The sequence below is a fragment of the Eriocheir sinensis genome, chromosome 3, assembly GCF_024679095.1.
Source record: "Eriocheir sinensis breed Jianghai 21 chromosome 3, ASM2467909v1, whole genome shotgun sequence".
Lineage (NCBI taxonomy): Eukaryota > Metazoa > Arthropoda > Malacostraca > Decapoda > Varunidae > Eriocheir > Eriocheir sinensis.
The window spans coordinates 23976922-23998153 of NC_066511.1; the positions used below are offsets into that span (position 1 = coordinate 23976922).

At 46.2% G+C, this 21232-nt stretch overlaps 2 protein-coding genes across 3 annotated transcripts in view; one reads left to right on the top strand and one right to left on the bottom strand.

Annotated features, from left to right (window-relative positions):
- The window catches only part of LOC127006964 (uncharacterized), a 114973-nt gene that overhangs the window by 42819 nt on the left and 50922 nt on the right, over positions 1-21232 (bottom strand). For both annotated transcript variants that reach the window (XM_050877417.1, XM_050877408.1), the window contains one exon: positions 334-468. In XM_050877417.1, the coding sequence (XP_050733374.1) occupies positions 334-454 (121 nt within the window). In that variant the 5' untranslated portion in view covers positions 455-468. The remainder of the gene's footprint in view (positions 1-333; positions 469-21232) is intronic.
- The window catches only part of LOC127003322 (uncharacterized), a 69598-nt gene continuing 64319 nt past the window's right edge, over positions 15954-21232 (top strand). The window contains exons 1-2 of the mRNA XM_050869824.1: positions 15954-16154; positions 17981-18072. Of these exons, the coding sequence (XP_050725781.1) occupies positions 15954-16154; positions 17981-18072 (293 nt within the window). The remainder of the gene's footprint in view (positions 16155-17980; positions 18073-21232) is intronic.

Here is a 21232-nt window from a genome sequence, read left to right on the forward strand (position 1 = left end):
TACACAGAACATTATTTCATTCCTATTGGTTATATGTATTATTAACCTAATATTCATCGAGTGACGTAGTAGTATGACTTGATTGCTTTCCAATGTAATTAATATGAGTCAGGTCTCTCTGCAACACCGAAAATACATCTCAAAGAAGCTAGAAGATATGTGGGTAACTAACGATGAAAAACATGTATAACCAAACTTCTGCACAAATTGGATACGTCCGACAATTGCTTGGTCAAGGTGTAACCTTAATTAACTTTAAGCTGCAAAAAAAGCGTAAACGGGAATTTATTATTATGGTAAAACTTAGACTGGAAGTAAATCAAACTAACTTACCTTGAGGTAGCGTTGTGTGAGGGACAGGAAGTAATGTGTGGAGCCTCATGGCTTGTGGGCGTAAATCACAAACCCACTCCTCGCTGGCTAGTGAGGGATGTCGAGGAAACCAACAGGACATCCGCCGAGCATTCGCTGCGGAAAGCAACCGAAATAATATCAGTATGACCATGACTGCCAGCCCGGATAATCAAATTGATATATATATATATATATATATATATATATATATATATATATATATATATATATATATATATATATATATATATATATATATATATATATATATATATATATATATATATATATATATATATATATATATATATATATATATATATATATATATATATATATATATATATATATATATATATATATATATATATATATATATATATATATATATATATATATATATATATATATATATATATATATATATATATATATATATATATATATATATATATATATATATATATATATATATATATATATATATATATATATATATATATATATATATTACAAACAATTTTAAAAAAAGCCCGCTACTCGGTGGCCGAAAGATAAGTCAGTTTCGGGAGGAGGTGTCCTGATACCCTCCTCTTGAAAGAGTTCAAGTCGTAGGCAGGAGGAAATACAGATGAAGGAAGATTGTTCCAGGTTTACCAGCGTGAGGGATGAAAGAGTGAAGATGCTGGTTAACTCTTACAGTATAGGGATGAGCATGGGCATGCAGTTAGCAAGTTCAGAAGAGCAGTCAGCGTGGAAATATCGACAGAAGATAGAAAGAGAGGCAACATTGCGGCGGAATTTAAGAGGTGAAGACTATCAGTATGAGGAGGAGAGCTGATGAGACGAAGAGCCTTTGCCTCACTCTGTCCAGAAGAGCACATGAGATGCATACTCCAGAGATGAGATATGAAGTTTCCAGTTGAGATTTTGAGTTAAGGATAGACCGAGGATGTTTAGTGTTGAGGAAGGTGATAGCTGGGTGTTGTCAAAGAATAGGGATAGTTGTTTGGAAGATTGTGTCGTGGATTTTTGAGGCGTTGAAGGACACCAGGTTCTTCTTGCCCCAATCGGAAATAATAGTAAGGTCTGAGGCTAGTTCCTGAAGGGTGGGTCTTCTATTAAAGAGTTGAATAATGCAGAGTGGAATCATCGGCGTAGGAATGGATAGGACAGTTCGTTTTGGAAAGAAGATCATCAATGAACAACAGAAAAGAAGAACAGTGACCGTCTACCACGGCAGAAATAGAACAGTCAGAAAGGAAACTGGAGATAAAGGTACAGAGAGAAGATAAAAAAGGGAGGAGGGTAGTTTTTAAAAAGAGAATTTGTGCCAGACCCCCTCAAAAGCTTTTTATGTGTCAGCACAAAAAAATTTCACCGAAACAGCTAGAGGATGACCAAGAGTCAGTTAGTGGAAAGGTGCTTTTGAATCTTACGGTTGAGATTGATTCAAAAGCTTTAGGCATACTTCCAGCAAGAAGGAAAGGTAGATGTTGACAGCAGGAGCGAAAGAGTTTGACCAGACAATAGGAGCTCCATCAGGTTATATATATATATATATATATATATATATATATATATATATATATATATATATATATATATATATATATATATATATATATATATATATATATATATATATATATATATATATATATATATATATATATATATATATATATATATATATATATATATATATATATATATATATATATATATATATATATATATATATATATATATATATATATATATATATATAGCTGAATTTTAACCAGCAATTATCTGCAGTGAATATATGGTTATGAAATTGAATTTCACGAGGTTGTAACAACGATTTCATCACGAGTGGCATTTCAGTCTCGGTCTCACACAGAACCGGGTTCCGTGAATAAGTCGTAAAAAAGGAATAATCTTATAACGTTTCCCCTACTTATAAACACACAGAAAACATTCACACACAAGATCAAAATCCAAAGGGAAAACCCCGTAGGAACAGCAACGCCAAGGCCTCTTATCCCCGCCACCATAACGCCGAAAACATATTCATGGACTTGAGCCACAAGGGAAGAGCAAAAAAGGCCGCAGCTCACACCCAACCGGATCAATATCAAAAGAGAAAAACCGTGGGAATGCAACACCTCAAACACTCCCAAGAAAGACCCACGCCCTCCCGGCAGCCTGAACACCCGCCACAAATAATGTTGCCTTCAGCTGAACTCTGGTCTTTATGTCCCACGCCCCCCGCCGAATGTCAGGTGCCCATAAGACGCCAGCAGGTCACCACCACTTTTGTCTTTTTGCCACCAGTCAAGGCCACATTAGATAAAACAAGGAATAATATACATGAAACATCAACAGTATTAACGACAACTAATGCTACGAAAAGAATAAGGTCATCAACAGTTATTACAGGCACAGTTATCTGTCCCTCCCAGAGAATGTGGGAGACAGATCAGAGACCCGCTGCCAAGCTTCCGCCTCCAAACAAGGTGACTGTGTGTGTTTCACGCCTCTGACTTATCTGTGAGTAAAAAGAAAAAAAGTGAATCCCACGAACTTTTACCTTTGTCGGGCTACCAAGCCAAGAGGCAAAATATTAATAGAACATTATGGGAAGCTTGGAAAATCTGGTTATTCTTCCTGTTTCATATTTCAAAAATCATTTAATAACAAAAGTATTTACTGAATATATTCCTTTTTTTTTCAATGAGTGTTTCGCACATATAATATACACTATTTTTTTTTTTTTGTTTGTCATCTACGGCTTTATGCTAATATAAAATGAATCTATACTTTCGCTCTTTTTTTTCTATATTTTAATATAATTACTTTGTTAATTATGCTCGTACCCACGAACAACCTGCTGCTTCCTCATTATTTGCTCTCTCGTCCACGCTCATCAGTGTTTGGTTAGGCCACAAGAGTTTGTAAGTTGTGTTGTTTGCTCCGAAAGCTTCCCGTCGCGCACTAAAATAAAGAAAAAGTGAAATGAAGCCTACTATAGAGAATTCTGCATGCTACTCCAGAAATGCTTATATAAATATTTAACATAATTGGATCTTAATTCTCTGCACAGGACACTTTGTTGACAGCCCTCCATTCATAAGACATATATGTTTGCAAAGTTTTAAGCTATTACTGTTGTATTTGTTATTAATAAAACGTGACCACTCACCACCTGCCATCTGACTACAAGTGGCGTTGACAGGTGTGGCTCCTGCTTGCCCCTCGCCCTTGAAGCGCATGACAAACACGCGCCCTGATGACGGGGCGCTGTGGGGTTGTTTGACCTGGTACTCAGCCGTCAAGCATCAATTTTCCTTCGCCTATCCCCAATAAAAGTTTGAGGCCGATTTATGCTGAGTATGTATTTGTGTCCCCATAGAGGAAAAACATAGATGTGCCAGATATTTGTATGTGTATTTTCATGTCGGTTCCTTCAGTCTCTGTCAGTGTATTTATATCATTTATATTAATGAAGCATGGTGAATGGACGGTTCTTACGATATATTCTGCAGTACGAATCGAACTGCAACGACTACGAGTGAATAAGTACATACATACATACATACATACATACATATATACACAGTTTAGATAGGTGAACAATTTAACAAGTAATCAATTATACGAGTAAATAATGCACAAACGAATAAATACATTTATAAATAAACGGAATATAAACTAATAAATATCGAACATTATTCTGCCCGACAAATACACAGCTCTCATGCAAAGCTCTGTGATGCCCCACCCAGTCACTTCCGCCCGTCACACACAGAAATAATCCTGCATTATTTAACGGGGGAACATACGACTCTATTGATCATTATAATTGGTGATGCAGATAAGGTTGATTTCCCCCCACTGATAAAATTTGTGTACTTCAATATACGTATATATATTTTTTACAGCAAAGGAGACAGTTCAAGGGCGTAAAGAAAAATATTAAAAAGCAGCCCGCTACTAAGACATTTTCCCCTAACTCGAAAAAATAATCTTTCTGAGGTGTTACTTTGCACTGGTTTACAGCAGCTTCACAACAAGAGTTCAAAAGCCTGTGACCAAGCAAAACGATCACACTTTCCTGCCGACAATTAGAATACGAACTTTTAATATTCACTGCATCCATACGATTGTGTTTGCAAGGTTAGCGGTTCAGTAAGTCTTGTAAATGTTCCCTCTTCTCGAGCTGTCGCCGCTGCAGGAGTGTGTAGCCGAGCAAGGAAAACTTTCAGCCTAGAGTGAGACAGCTATGCGGGAAATTTGGAAACCTGCTATGAAAAAAAATATATGAGAATGAGAAATTTCATACCTCATAACCCTTCCACGGCACCACGTAAGTCACTCCGAGCCTGATTCAATGACACAACTCACATCGCGCACCATTGTCACTAACTTTCTCGCAGGTATACAGGCGGTTGTCAATACATGCTGCTGTGAATGTCGTCATAAAATCATAATACATACCTGTAAAATACAACGGTTTCATTTCTCTGGTCATGACGAATTGTACTTCAGCAAGGCCGAGAGATGGAAGTAGCTGCGTGAGGTGGGTTCTAGATGGTCTTGTTCTATTACTAATCGAGTTCTGCTTTTGAAGTGTATCTGTTCACTGTTTCCTTCTTCTCAGAGTAGTTTTTCTTGCATGCTTTTTTCTTCGTGAGTGACTCCCTTGATTTAGTACAGTGATATTTTTTATTTATTTTATGCAAGAAGTATTCGTTTTTAGACCTTTGATTACTGCACGCTTCTCTGTCCTGATCAAGACCTCCATCACCCCCGCTCCACATCATCCCCTTACACGCGCACAATCTTTACACCTCCATAACCCGTTTTCCACACCGTTATTCCACACACATACTCCTTATACTTCCATTAGGCCTGTTTCACACACCCGCTCCACACACGCACACAATCATTTCATGTGCACCTCCATCGCCCTTGTTCCATAGCGTCGCTCCACACACATACTCCTCATCCTCATCCATCCATCAACCCTGTTCCACACTCTCGCTCCACACACACACACAAAAAAAAAAAAAAAAATCTTTCCACTTCCAACGCCCCTGTTCCTTACTGTCGCTCCACACACATACTCCTCATCCTCATACTTCTATCAGCCTCGTTCCACACCATCACTCCACATCTTTACTCTCCAGCCCCCCCCTTCCCCATGCCCTTCCCCTGTGTCACTATCCAGTATCCACCGCTGTACCTCCATATTCTACTGCAAAAATACCGATACTACTCTCTCAGCCTCGCCACTGGTTTTATTTACAACTGTTTTTTCCATTCGTTCCGGCACATGTCTCTCAAACGCTCCTCCTCCTCCACACCTTCGTTCGGCACCTGCTCTGCCTGCTCCACCGCACCACTCCTCCTCCCCACGAACGTTCCTACGCCAAGCCATCTCCAGGGAAATTAATTCTTAACCTAGCGAGACTCAGAACGTGTTTCAGAATTCCGCTTCCCACGCCAGAACTGTTGCGGGCTTGACAAATCCCACTCGAACACTCGCTTCACTTTCACTACGCGAGTTCGCCGTCATTGTCATTCCCGGCCTGGCGTCTCCTCCAATCTTCATAAACTGGCTTTTTCTAGTTATATTTTGTAGACTTTGAGTAATTTCATAATGATTTGACGTTTTGTGGATTGGAACAGCATCATTTTTGGGGGTTTTGTTTAAAAGTGTAGTTATGCTCTTAATGTTCTGTATTGCGTGCTTGATTTTCTTTCAAATAATCTCCTTTCTTTGATTAATTTGAAGACAGTAATTTCATGTTGATTTGATTTTTTTTTTTTTTACTTTTTTCCGAGAAGTGGATGCAGTAAACCTATATATTTCTTCAGGATTTTTTTTTAGACATACATTGTTTATTTTCTGTATTTCGAATCTGTTGTTCTTTTATTTTTTTGGCTCGTTTTCCTTTCGATTAATCTACTTTTTTTTACTTTCTCTCCCTTCTTTTTTCCCTTCTTTTCGCTTTTGCTATAATGAGTATATTTTTTCAGTTTTCTTAATTTTCTACCTTTTTGAAATTATCTATTCTACTTTTCATCCATTTTTATTTATCTTTCAATTAGTCTCCTCTTAAACTCATTCCCACCACCCTCTCTTACGTTCCTATCTCCTACCTACGTCATTATCTTCGGTTGATATTTTTTTTTTATCTATTGCGCTTTCCCCTTCGAGCCTCCAGGACCGTCATGTCAATTCTCCACGGCGCCGCGCAGCCAACCCGTCATTGTGTCGTTAGTGGTGGGAAGGGGCAGCCGAGGTGTTCACTGGAAGCACCTTAGTCCCCTTCTCCCCCTCCTCCCCATCATCCCTTCTACTCTCCTTTCTCCTATAATTCATCCCTTTCTCTTTATCTACCTCCTTCTTTTTCTACTCTTCTTCCTCTCTCCTACTTCCCTTCTTCATGTCCTTCCTTAATCCTTTCTCTTTATTTACCCCCTTCTTCCAACTCCCTCTCTCGTACTTCCCCTTTCATCCCTTCCTCTTTATTTACCTTCTCCTCTTCCTACTCTTCTTCCTCTCTCCTCCTTCCCTTCTTCTCGTCCTTTCTTCAACTCTCACTCTTTATCTGCCTCCTTCTTTTTCTTCTCTTTTCCCTCTCTCCTACCTCCCTTCTTCTCGACCTTCTTTATTTCTTCCTTTTTATCTACCTCCTTCTCTTCCTACTCTTTTCTTTCTCTCCTGCTTCCCTTCTTCCCGTCCTTCCTTCATCTCTCCTTCTTTATCTACCTCCTCCTCTTCCTTCTCTTCTCCCTCTCTTCTACGTTCCTTCTCCCTGTCCGTCCTTCAATTCTTCCCCTTTACTTATCTTCTTGTCTTCCTTCTCTTCTCCTTCTCTCATACTTCCCTTCTTCCCATCCTTCCTCCATCTCTTCTATTTCCATTCTCCTCCTTTCCTCCCCTCCTCTCTTCTTCACTTTATTATGTCTTTCCTTCATCTCTCCTTCCCTCTTTTTCCATCTCTCCCTTCCTTCCTCCATCTTCTCTTTCATCCCCTCCTCCTGACTTTCCTCCTTTCAGTTGTAGCATTTCTCTCTTCATTCTCTCTACCTCCTTTTCTCAGTAGCCACCTGAGTGCTGTCCTCCTCCTTCCATCGCCTTCCTCCCTACCTCCGTCCCCTCCTTCCTCCCCTCACCCGCCAGCCAGTGCAATAAAATCTTTCCCTCCGAGACGCAGCGCACGCCACTTCGTTGTAATTACTAATAGAAGCTGGCCAGTCTTTTTTTCAGGGGGGAGGTGAGAGGAAGGGGAAGTAAAAATGAGATGTTTGAAAAAAAATATCGTACAATCCACTTTCACTATTGCAGAATATTGTTTCCTGTTTCTTTTCCCGTTATTTTTTTTTCTTTCCTAGTTGCACTCCTACTGTTTCTCTCTGTTTCTCTGTCTGTTTCATTCAGTAACTATACATTTTAGAAATATAACGGTCGAAGCAAGAGTCGCACGAAACAGGTGACGAAACTGGAAACTATAATTCATACATTCTCAAGTACAAAAGCAAAGGCAGGCTATTATTATTATTTTTTTTTTTTGGTGTGTGTGTGTGTGTGTGTGTGTGTGTAATGTGTAACGGAGGCAGAAATAACCAAGCAATAAATAAACAGACATAAATAATCGGTACTGATAAAAAAGGTAAATAGATAAGTGAAAAAAATGAATAAACAAACAAATGGTTATATAATATGATATACGAAAAGTGATGGAAAGGTAAATAATGAACGAATAAACATGTACACAAACAAATGGGTAACTAAATCAATAAATAAACGTACTGAAAAAACGGAAACAGATGAAAAGGAATTTTATACAGCTCAAAAGGTTTATTCAGAGCCACAACATAATAAAACCTTCCAAAATAAGACCAGTTAATTCGTTTCCCGAGGTGTCTTGCTTCTCCTCGTTTCTGGCACCCACGTACACGGCCAATTTCTTTTCCGAGTTATTTAATTCCTCTCGTTTTCAGAAACCCGCCACCCACGCTTACCTGTGAGTGTGGGTGGCCAAGTGAAAGCGTGGGCAGGTGAGGCAACAGACAGGAAACGCGTGGCGCAAGATGTGTGTCGCAGCTTTCCTTGATAACACGCTATAGAGCACGGAAGGCAAAGGTAAAGGTGGGAGAACGGTGCCGTGTGTCGAGCAGCCCCGTGTTATCTCAGACCCAAAGAGCCTTGGTGCCTGTGGCTGGCTATTTACCCAGTAGATTGTGACGCAAAATACACGCTACCGTCCATATTTCTTTTCTTCTGGTATTTAGGACGCTCATTTGCTGGGATTTAGGAGACATTTGCTTATCTGATAACGATGCAAATGCTGTGATTACTTACTGTGAGGTTTAGCCGAATTCAAACTCAGGCACGAAGGTTCCTTAAAAAACAAAACATTACAGTATAAAAAAAGAATGCTTTGTATAGGACTTTAAACATATACTTGCCATGCTTACCAAATGATGGCTTTTTGTTTATAATTAAGATCAATGAACCGTTTAAAGGCAAAATGTACCTAAATTCTCCCATGACTGCGGTGACATTCCCTGCAGCGCCCACACCTTGGCACACCTCACAAGCAGCGGCATCAAGGAAGATAACTTCATCAAACGCGTGCAAGCCAGGCGTCAGTAAGTAGTTCATTCCCCCTTTGACATCCGGCCGGGGTGCCACGCCGAGCCTTGGGGCGATGGCACGGCGAGGGAGGGAAGACGAGGGAGGGAAGACGAGGGAGAGAAGACGAGGGAGGGAAGACGAGGGAGGGAAGGCGAGGGAGGGAAGACGAGGGAGGGAAGGCGCCTGGCCCACACTCAGGCAGGCAACGACGGAGGGCGAGGCGAGGGGAGAGAGGGACCGTCTTTGTTAGTGGTGCCCTGACTCATTTTATTGTTATGACCAGCATTATCGAAACTGTTACTATTCTATTATTACCATTATTATTACACACAAAATCACACTAAGAAAATAAACGGTAAGTGCTCGGAAAAACAAAATCGTGATCTGCTGAAACCAATTCCAGCAAATGAAGAAAACGGGAGTGTAAAAATAATAAAGAGAAATCTCCAACATTATATATATAGACGAGTCTCCACGTCTGAGTCACATGATTTGTTAAAGATGATAAACTAGTGAAATTCATCTACAATTCTACTACACTATACGCTCACGCTCTCTCTCTCTCTCTCTCTCTCTCTCTCTCTCTCTCTCTCTCTCTCTCTCTCTCTCTCTCTCTCTCTCTCTCTCTCTCTCTCTCTCTCTCTCTCTCTCTCTCTCTCTCTCTCTGTTGTTACTGTGACTTAGGATAAACTAGCCAGTAATGTTAACGGCTTCACAAATTATATGAAAGCGTTAAACATAAGAGAAAAAATTAATTCATACCGCACTTGACTCTTTTTATAGGATCTTTTACGGGAAAGAACGGAATAGGCTTCACCTTTTATTTTTTTTTTATCAACTGATGGTCATATTTAACACGATGGATAATTTTTCAAAGGTCAACTTGATCGACGCTTCGTGCACCCTGCCACTCACTAAGGCAGAGCTGTAGGGTATCGGCGAAAGTTTCGATAGCGTTACCCTTTGTTCAGTGACAGCTCATCTATAGCCCGGGTCGTAGGTTCGTCCGTGTGTGTTGTCTGAATATCTTTGCAACTCACTAAGTACTGTGAATCTCTTTAACTTCTCTTTAACCTCTTCTCACGTAATTGACTGCTCTTTCGGCCACCTTTTTGGATTCTTTACAAGAGCAGCGAGTAGCGGGCTTTTTTTTATTGTTTCCTTTTTTTGTGCCCTTGTGCTGTCTCCTTTGCTGTAAAAAAAAAAAATTGTTTATGTATCTAACTATGCCTGTCTGTCAATCTGTCTATATTCCTATCTGCCTATTAATCAGTTTATCTATCTATCTATCTATCTATCTATCTATCACTAAATTTCCTATTTGTTTATCGACATACACATCTGTCTATCTATCTATCTATCTATCTATCTATCTATCTATCTATCTATCAGAGAGAGAGAGAGAGGGAAAGAGAAATGGAGAAGAGTGACCTTTTCATTTTCGTCTACCCTTAAGGTTCTCATCATTAAGTAACCTCGCCATAGACCACTGTAATGAGAGTAACCTCCCCAGTCTCTGTTACGGGCGAGGCTGAGGGAACGGAGGGGAGGGGTGCCGATGTATAGGCTGGAAGGCGAGGGACGAAGGTGACAGTGATATCGGAGGACGTATGGGAGAAAAGTGAGTTATGTAGGTGGGGGTCGCGTGAGAGTGTGTGCTGGTGGAAAACAGAGATGAATAACACATAATCATTACCCATATGACCAGGGAAACATCATTATAGTGACAGTCCAGGCTACGTATTTTAGGTAGAGAAATATTTGAGGTGAGTATCCTTGAAGTGTCAATCAGGTTACGCAGGAGAAAAGCAATCACTGTAATTTACTTGAGTTTTATCTTTATGTTGTTATAAAATAGAAGGAAATGAGGCTGTTGAATGATTGGTAATTCTTGGTTAAAAAGAGTACCCTATTTTTCAACATGGTAAAGAAATTCAATAGAAGTTACGCAAGAAAGAAACAAAACAAGGCCAGTTATCATACTGCTGACCTACACAACGCACAGCAAGCTGGTTCATCTATATATACTTGTATGTTGCCATGTTCACACGTTAAGAACACTTTATCTGTATAACACGACACGAAGGTCGTCATTTTCTACAAAAAATACTGAGCCTCTTCACCACGAATGACTTCTGGCGATGCTGTGAGCCTTGATGTCTCTTCACTTCACACGTCGGCAATAAACTTAATATATTTACGTGAATTACACTAAAATTGGACTACTTACACCACGGTCTAAGAATATTTCCAGACTGATTTACGCCGCTTTCACCGCCACCGACAAACATAACACTTAACACATTATTTTCCCTTTCCTGATCTAGGGCTCGTGTGAATGGCATTGTAAAAATACACATGATTTATGTCAGTGGCATAATTATTTTTGTTTCCCTACACTCACCTTTCTTCCTTCCCTTTTTTTATTCTTTTAATGCGCAGTGTGATCCAAGTATCTTTTACTCATAAACCCAGTATCATATCTGACATAACTGCCCATCGTTGACGAAGAAGAAGAAGAAAAGAAGAAGAAAAAGAAGAAGAAAGGGAAGAAGAAGAAGAAGAAGAAGAAGAAGAAGAAGAAAAGGATGATGAAAAAGAAGGTTACGTGTTATGGTGGTAGAAGCAAACGCAGTGAAGGTTGTCGGCCACCATGTTGCCCGCCCCATCAATTAAAGTTTAATTTGAAATATGGATTTCGATTATTTTTATGACCCAAATTTTCCCTTTAAAATGGGCTAATCACATTCTTGATGTAAATAAAAACCCATACTGGCAGACGATAGAGTTATATTTTTAACCAAACAGTTTCGGAGGACACTTCCACCATCCTCAGTGGTGTAAGGGAAGAGTATTCCTATGGTTTGCCTGACTAACTAATTTATTCACTCGTCGTTTGATTTTATGGTAATAAAGTTTGCAATTTTCGGAAGAGTTTTGTAGTTGTATGCACGTTTCTCTGTTGGAGAGAATGTTTGTTTTTTTCTGTTAAACTATGGTCGATTTTTAATTATGATACCTGACTTTTCAAATAGGTCGATGAATTATTTATCCTGAGTAATTATTTTATTTTTTGTAACATCACATCTACGTTATTATCATATGATAATTGTATGCTTGTCAATATTTGCTAATTTTTATACGGTATTTCCAATCGAAAACTTGATACTAGTAGTTCCTTTTCAGTCATTCTGGGCGCGCAGCTCATCCAGCTGTCCATCCTCCATTTCGGGCTGGTCGTTAAATACGTACCTGGGGAAACTTTTAAAAAGTAAACTGTGGTAACCCGGATGTCACACTGGTCCAGTGTCCCGGGGCAATGGGCTACTTCTCGCTGCAGGCTCAAGGGCCAGTGTGACGGAGGCCACGTGTAGCTTAGCGTGCGCCGTCAACTTTTCCTTTTCCCATTGAATGACCGCTAATGTTGACGCATCCCAATTCCTGATCGCAAGAGCTGAGGTATTCTATCGTAAAGTTACCGATTGGAATATCCCGAGTCACCGTAACAAAGTTCAGTGTATTATTTTTCAGGGTTAGTTTAGTAACCATTTACTATTTGAAAAATCGAGTATTCTGTGAAAGCCAGATTATGACTTCCAGTTATTGTAAGGGAGCTTAATACCTCTTAAAACCAGCGACTTACTGTTTTAACGTGTTTGTTGCGACACAAGATATATTTCAGCATCATTATGGCACGATAGCCACGGAGGCAGCAGGTAGGTGAGGGATATAGTGGTTTTATTTTTTTCTGTTTACACGAACGCACAGGTGTTATGAGGTATTAGTATTAGTATCAGTATTATTATTAGTAGTAGTAGCAGAAACACGCCAGTCCTCGTCGACAGACCGACTCGGTCGGCTAGATTTCGATCGCCGATAGAGTCGGTCTGTCGGCATCCTGCTACGCTATTAGGCTAAGCCCGTGCTCCCCCGCGCAGGGAGGGAGCATTTTTACCCTTTTAACGGGCCGTCTTCGGACAAGGGCCCGTTCCCCTAGTGACACTAGGGGTAAATCTTTAACGACAACAACATAGTAGTAGTAGTAGTAGTTGTGGCTGTGGCAATATTTGTGGTGGTGGTGATTGTGGTAGCTTTAGCAATTGCAGCTGTAGCAGTAGTAGTTGTAGTGGTGGAAGTTTATATATACGTATATATATATATATATATATATATATATATATATATATATATATATATATATATATATATATATATATATATATATATGACCCAAAGCAGGGTGCCGACAGACCGACTCCATCGGCAGACGTCAGTCGAGCCGACTAAGTTAATTTGTCGACAAGAACTGGCATGTTTCCCATTCGAGCACAGACAAGGCCCCGGTACGAGTCCGTCAGTCAAAGATTTATCCCCTAGTATCACTAGGGGATGCGGGTCCTTGTCCGAGGGCTGATGATCAGGAACTTGTATATGGACAGCATCTGTGTGGGGGAGAACTGGCGGAGACGAAGCTGAACGCTCAACCAATATATATATATATATATATATATATATATATATATATATATATATATATATATATATATATATATATATATATATATTGTTACGCTTAGCTTAGTTTAAATTGTAATTGGCGCCACGTGACGTAATGAGGGTTCCCTGCGGCCCCGTTGAGGGGGCGGGCTGGAGAGGGACGCCATGCGGCGAGGAAGAGTGGAGACGGAGAGAAGACAAAGGACGCGCTCGCCTGTGCTCTGTGCCTTAGGACTTAATCGCCTGTGATTTGTGCCTTGACTGCCTCCCCTTGGACTATAAAGTTGTACAACGTGCTATTGCTTAGTAAACCCCAAGAAAGTCCGCCCTGTATTTAATTGTGCCTCGCTGTGTGCTCTGTGGGTGTGTGCGAGTGTGTCCGCCAGTGTCTTTGTGTCTGCTGTCCGCCTCGTGGGAGCACTGTGTTTTCCATAGCGAGCCCAGTTTAAGTAATTGGGAGAGCACCTGTCTGCCTGTGTGAGGGGTAGACAAGTGGAGCATAACAGTGGTGTCAGGAGCGGGGTGGAAATTGTGCTGTGAGTGGACGGGCAGACAAAGAGTGACGCCTCGGGCACAATGGAGCTCGGCGAGCACGGTGCGGCTGGCGGAGCGAGTGGTGGGGGTAGTGGTGACCTTGAGGCTGATGAAGACGCTAAGCCTGGCCAGCTGGAGTTAATTGCCTCAATGTTGGCTGGCTTGAGGCAGAAATAACGCTTCAAGGTCAAAGCAGCAGGAGGCACAGGCCAGCAGGCTTGAGGAGCAGGCCCGTGAGCAGGCCGAGCGCTCCGAGGCACAGGCCAGCAGGCTTGAGGAGCAGGCCCGTGAGCAGGCCGAGCGCTCCGAGGCACAGGCCAGCAGGCTTGAGGAGGCACTACAAGCAAGCTTGGCTTCTGTGCGGCAGGAGGCACGGCAGTATACCGATCAGGCCTGTGAGGAGGTCCGGGGTGAGCTACAGAGGGGCCTAGAGGCACTGAGAGGTGAGGTGCGGGAGGTAAGGTTTGAGGCGAGGCAGGCTGCCGTGTGTGCTGCCCCAGAGGAAGTGCAGAGTGAGCCTTTGTGTGATTGGGGGCAGTGTCAAGCCTCGCTGAGGCCACGCAGTGCATTCTCTGAGCCTCCGGGCCTGGCGTGTCCGGCCGGGGGTCACAGTCAGGCTCAGCGGCTGGCGTGGGCTGCGGCAGGGCGCGAGCAGCGGCCCCGCCACTGTTGCCAAACAGCCCGCCACCCTCGCCTCCTCACCTAAACCCTACCCTGCCTCCTTTCTTGCCCCGAGTGCCTGCCTTCTACCCTGCTCGTTCGTTTCCTTCCCACGACCACCGCAGGCGTAAGCCGGCTGAGTATGACGGCAAGGTAGCTTGGGAAGCCTACGTTGCTCAGTTCGTCATGCTCGCAACAGCTCAAGGGTGGACTGAGGAAGAAAAGGCGCTGCAGCTGGCAACGTCGCTGCGGGGCCCGGCACTCGAGATTCTCAGCCACCTTCCAGCCACCAAGCAAGCTTCCTTTACCAGCCTGTCGGAAGCCTTGCAGCGCCGCTTTGGGCACAGTCACCAGGCTGAGGTGTACAGGGCTCAGCTGAAGAAGAGGGCGAGGCAGAAGGGCGAGACGCTGTCACAACTGGCGCAAGATGTGGAGGCCCTTGTGAGGCGGGCTTATCCGGCTGCTGGTGAAGACATGACGACCGTCCTCGCCCGTGACGCCTTCGTAGATGCTCTGCAGGACCACCAGCTGCAGATCTACGTAAAGCAAGCCCACCCTGGTGACCTGCAGGTGGCTGTGGCGAGGGCCATGGAGTTCGAGGCGTTTCTCAAGACGTCAAGCCGCCTCGCTGACTACGCCAAGCCTCGGAACGACGTGCGAGGCCGGAAGGCGAAGTTCGAGCGTAAGGCGGCGTCGAGGAGACGAGCCCCGAGTTTGGTGGCCGTTGCTGGGGCTGCGGTGAACGCGACCGGTGTCCGAGGGGCGAAAGACGCGTTCCTCGACCGGCCGAAGTCTGGGGGCTTCAGACTTGCTGCAAGGACTGCGGCAAGTCTGATCACCGCCCAGCGCCTGCCCCAAGCCGAAGCAAGTGGCGCAGGCGGGAAACAGCAGCAGGCTGGACAAGGGGGCGACTACCCAGCCTGCCAAGGTCGACACGCCCCCACTTGTGTAAGATGCCGCCATACCACTAGTTCGGTGCAGGTGGAGGGCAACGTAGACGGTAAGTCTTGCCGCCTGACAGTCGACACCGGGGCTGAAAAGACCCTGGTGCGCCCCGAGTTGCTGGACGCTGAGCGGCTCCCAGACGCCCGCAGAGATTGTGCGGCGTGACGGGGCATTGCGTGGCACTCAGGGGCCTGGAGTGGCTCGTGTCGGCGTGGGCGGCGCAGAAGAGCGGCTGCCAGTGTACGCCGCCGACCTGGATGAAGAGGGCTTGCTCGGTTTTGACTACCTGGTGCAGACTGGCGCATGTATCGACTTTGGACGGAAGCGGATGAGGGTGCACGGACAAGAGGTGCCCTGGCTTCCGGAAGTCGGTTGTGCCGAGGTAGTGACGGCCGAGCGCCTGCACTGCCCCAGGACGGAGCGACGAGTCCAGTGTCGACTGTCGAGGGTGATGCACGACGCGGAAGGCATAGTAGAACCCTCAGAAAACCTGCACCTGACTGACGGTGTGGCAGTCGAGAGGAGCCTCGTGGGAGCGGGGAGGAGTTAGTGACAGTACTCGTTGCTAACTTCTCTGACGAGGCTCGGCGACTACCCGCTGGTGCCAGACTAGGCACATGTGAAGAGGTGGAGCGAACTGAACAGCCGTCGAAGAGTGCGTCTACGCCTGCGGAGGAGTGCTGCCTGACTTCCTTGAAGACCTGGCGCTCAGGGGCTCCGCTAACCTGACGGAGTCGCAGGCGGAAGGGTGCGCCACACCTTGACGCAGTACTCAGACGTGTTCAGCCGGGGCGACTTGGACTTGGGCCGCACGTCGCTGGTGAAACACAGCATCAACACTGGAACCAGCGCGCCCATCAAGTGTCCCCTCGACGTATCGCACCTGCCCGACGAGAGGAGATGCAGCGCACCGTCAACGACCTGGCAAATCAGGGGTGATCGAGAAGTCCGACAGTCCGTGGTCTTCAGCGGTAGTCCTGGTTAAAGAAGGACGGCACACAACGCTTCTGTGTGGACTACCGGGCACTGAATGACGTGACTGTGAAGGATTCCTACCCCTGCCGAGGATCGACGACACCTTGGACGCGCTGGTAGGGGCGAGGTGGTTCTCCACGCTCGACCTGAAGTCGGGCTACCACCAGGTGGAGATGGCCGAAGAGGACAAGCCGAAGACAGCCTTTTCCTTCGGGCAGGGCTTGTGGCAGTTTAATGTCATGCCCTTCGGCCTCTGCAACGCCCTGGCGGTTTTGAACGTCTGATGGAGCGGGTGCTGGACGGCCTGCAGTGGAGGACGGCCCTCATCTACCTCGACGACGTCATCGTCTACGGAGGCACCTTCGAGGAGGAGCTGGGGAGGCTGGAGGAGGTCCTGCAACGCCTGAGGAAGGCTAACCTCAAGCTCAGCCCCAAAGTGCTCCTCTTCCAGTACGAGGTGCCGTTCCTGGGGCATGTCGTCAGCAAGGACGGCGTGCGCACAGACCCGCAGAAAGTGGCAGCAGTAGCAGACTGGCCTCGGCCCACTAACGTAGCTGAGGTCAGGAGCTGCGGGTCTGTGCACCTACTACCGTCGCTTCGTGCAGGACTTCGCCACCATCGCGGCGCCCCTACACCGCCTCACTCGTAAAGGAGTGCCTTTCGAGTGGGACGAGGCGTGCCAGGCTGCGTTCGACGGCCTGAAGAGGGCCTAGTGGAGGCGCCGGTCCTGCCGTACCCCAACCCGAAGCTCCCTTACCTGCTTGACACCGACGCCAGTGCGGAGTGCATCGTGGCTGTCTTGTCGCAGGTGAAGGATGGAAGGGAGCACGAGGTGGCCTACTACAGCGCCAAGTTCAGTAGGCCTGAACGCAACTACTGCGTGACCAGGAAGGAGCTGCTGGCAGTAGTAAAAGTCTCGAGCACTTCCAGCCGTACCTCTACGGCGCTGAGTTCACCGTCCGGACCGACCACGCAGCCCTGCAGTGGTTGAAAACACTGAAGGCGACGGAGGGTCAGCTGGAGAGGTGGTTGGGAAGGCTCGAGCAGTTCAACTACCTGATAGTGCACCGCACGGGCAGTGTGCACAGCAACGCCGATAGTTTGAGCCGGCGCCCGTGTGAGGCAGGTTGCTCTCACTGTGCTGACCCCGACCCTGTGACTCGACGCCCGTGTGAGGCAGGTAGCTCACATTCCGTCCCTGAAGGACCTGACGCCGTGAGTCAGAGCCCGTGTGAGCAAGCTACTCACACCAGGCGCGTCAGGACCCTGACCCTGTTTGCCGACGCTTAACGGTGCCTGCCAACGCCACTGAAGGCAACGACCGGTGGCGTGAGGCACAGAGCGCAGACCCGCTCTTGCTCCTGTAGTGCGTTGGCTCAGGGCCAGCGGGGCGACCGGTGGGAGGAAGTGTCGGCGGAGAGTCCTGCCACTAAGTGCCTCGTCGACCAGTGGGAGACGCTGCGGTTGGACCGGTGGGGAGTGCTAGTAAAGCGCTGGGAGGTGTTAGGCGGAGTGGGCAGAGACGCCTGGGTAGTGGTGGTACCCCGTGCAAAGCGTGCTGAGGTGTTACAGGAGTTGCACGCCGGTGTTACTAGTGGCCACTTGGGCGAGAAAAAGACAAACGTCTCCGCCAGCGCGTCTACTGGGTCGGTATGCGGAACGACGTTTCCGAGTGGTGTCGGGCCTGTGACGTTTTTAGTGCGAAAAAGGGCCCCACACGCCGGAATCGGGCTCCGCTTCAGTTGTACAGCGTTGGGTCGCCAATGTATCGGGTTGCTGTAGATATTTCTGTCCCGCTGAACATTACTCCCAGGTGCAATCGTTTCGTATGCGTCGTGATGGACTACTTCACGAAGTGGCCTGAGGCGTATGCGCTCCCGAACCACGAGGCTGAAACAGTGGCGAGTGTCCTAGTAAACGAGTGCTTCACCCGGTTCGGTGTGCCGTCAGAACTGCACTCAGACCAGGGCCGTGAGTTCGAGTCCCGTGTGTTCCGTGAGTGCTGCGACTTGCTGGGAGTGCGGAAGACCCGAACGACGCCACTCCACCCGCAGTCGGACGGGATGGTGGAGCGGTTCAACCGGACACTCGCACAGCAGTTGGCCGGCAAACCAGGAGGACTGGGACGTCAAGTTGCCCGCAATGCTGATGGCGTACCGGTCCGCTGTGCACGAGGCCACTGACTATACACCCGCACGTCTTATGTTTGGCCGCGAGCTCAGACTCCCCGTGGATCTGGCGACGGGGCGGCCGCCGGACGTGGGCCTGCCGACTGTCACCTCTGGCTTCGCTGCCGCGCTGCAGGAGAACCTGGTCGAGGTCCATCACCAGGTGCGCGGCAAGCTCAGAGTGGCAGGCCAGGCGATGAAGGACTACTACGATCGCCGCATGCGGGACGTGAAGTATGCGGTGGGTGACAGAGTGTGGCTGCATAACCCTCGCCGGAAGAAAGGGTTATCACCGAAGCTGCAGAGTCCCTGGGAGGGCCCTACACGGTGATTGCAGTCCTGTCCGCTGTCACCTACCGCATCAGGAGGCCGCAAACGCTCCTCTGTCGTCCACGTTGACCGGCTCTGGCGCTACCATGGGCCGGGCCGTTACTCCTGGGGTACTGGCGCTGAGGAGGACCCTGACTACCCCAGTAGTGACGAGGAGGACCGGGCAGAACTTGACCCGGTGGACGTCGAGGTCGCGGATGATGTGGAGGAGGAGGCAGGTGGAGACGCCGACCTGGAGGCCGGCTCTGCTGGTGACCTGGACCAGCCCGCTGCCTCTCCCTCGCCCTCACCTCCACCGCGACGACCAAGACGTGAGAGGAGGAGGCCAGGATGGCTTACAGATTTTGATACAGAATGATTTGTTTAGTTCCCCAGTTATGTTTTATTTGTTTTGTTAAGTTGGCGAGGCGGGTCGCCTGCGCTTAAGGGGGGGGTAATGTTACGCCAAGGCTTAGCTTAGTTTAAATTGTAATTGGCGCCACGTGACGTAATGAGGGTTCCCTGCGGCCCCGTTGAGGGGGCGGGCTGGAGAGGGACGCCATGCGGCGAGGAAGAGTGGAGACGGAGAGAAGACAAAGGACGCGCTCGCCTGTGCTCTGTGCCTTAGGACTTAATCGCCTGTGATTTGTGCCTTGACTGCCTCCCCCTTGGACTATAAGGATTGTACAACGTGCTATTGCTTAGTAAACCCCAAGAAAGTCCGCCCTGTATTTAATTGTGCCTCGCTGTGTGCTCTGTGGGTGTGTGCGAGTGTGTCCGCCGGAGTGTCTTTGTGTCTGCTGTCCGCCTCGTGGGAGCACTGTGTTTTCCATAGCGAGCCCAGTTTAAGTAATTGGGAGAGCACCTGTCTGCCTGTGTGAGGGGTAGACAAGTGGAGCATAACAATATATATATAAACTGCTGTTCGTAATGTGTGTGTGTGTGTGTGTGTGTGTGTGTGTTCATGCAATGATGACGTACCTAACACTCAGGGATAGAAACTGCATTGTACAGTCATTCAAATTATTCCATTATGTTATGAACTGGCGAACCCTTACATACTCAGCTTCAATAGTTTCCCTTTCTCAGCGTGTGGTTGTCTGTCTAGGAAAAGTTACAGAAAACGAGTGTTTTGGGATAACATTGCTAGTTTAGTGTAGACTTGGTAGCGGGTAATTTTATGATTGCCACAGTAGTAAAGCAAGAAGACATTTGTTTAAGCATATTGATATACAAAAAGATACATACCCGATACATTTAATGTTTTGCCTTTGTTGCCCCACCCATACCAAAATTCCATGCACATCATTAGTTTCTTCATCCCACACCGACACACCACATGCACCTCTTGTATGTAGGTATAGCTCATTTTCACTGTGCGTATTTGTGACTGCCAGAGACACGCCAGTCCTCGTTGACAGACCGCCTTGATCGGTTCGGCTGACGTCAGCCGATAGAGTCGGTCTGTCGGTATCCTCCTCTTCATAGGCCGTCACCCGACCCTGACGGGCTCCATAAAGCCCGTGTCCCCACCCTTGAGGTGGCGACAAAAAAAAAATAAATAAATAAATAAATAAATAAAAATGTAGCCTTACTAAATTCCATGTCCATGTACTTGATGACTATGGCAGCGTTAGGGAGGATGAGGACAGTCTTAGGAAGGGAGAGGTAACCCAGGAATTATAGAAGCCAGGGCAGTCAGAGAACCAGGTGGAGAGATGACATGAGAGCATAATATCCTGGAGCAGGATGGACTGCGCTAACACTGGACAGAGGGGGATGGAAAACAATGGGATAAGTCTTTGTCCTGCAGTGAACTAGAAACGGATGAAGATGATGATAAATTAATAAAGATGATAAAATTATTCAAACAAGCATGTTATTTTATGCTGACTACAGCTCTTGATGGATTATGTACTTTTTAAAATTAATATTTTGAGACCCTTCTTTTACTTTGTCATAATGCCGGACAAAAACGTCGAGTTACTTCATTGTCAACATAGTCAGCCATCCGAAACAACAGAATCCTCAATGCAGCGCGAGAACACCACTTAATTCTTAGCTTCTCATAACAATACTCACTGACAGAATCCTATAAATTTTCTTTCATTGGTTTTCATTTTCAAAAAGTAAGTTTGACATCAGCTTTCAACGT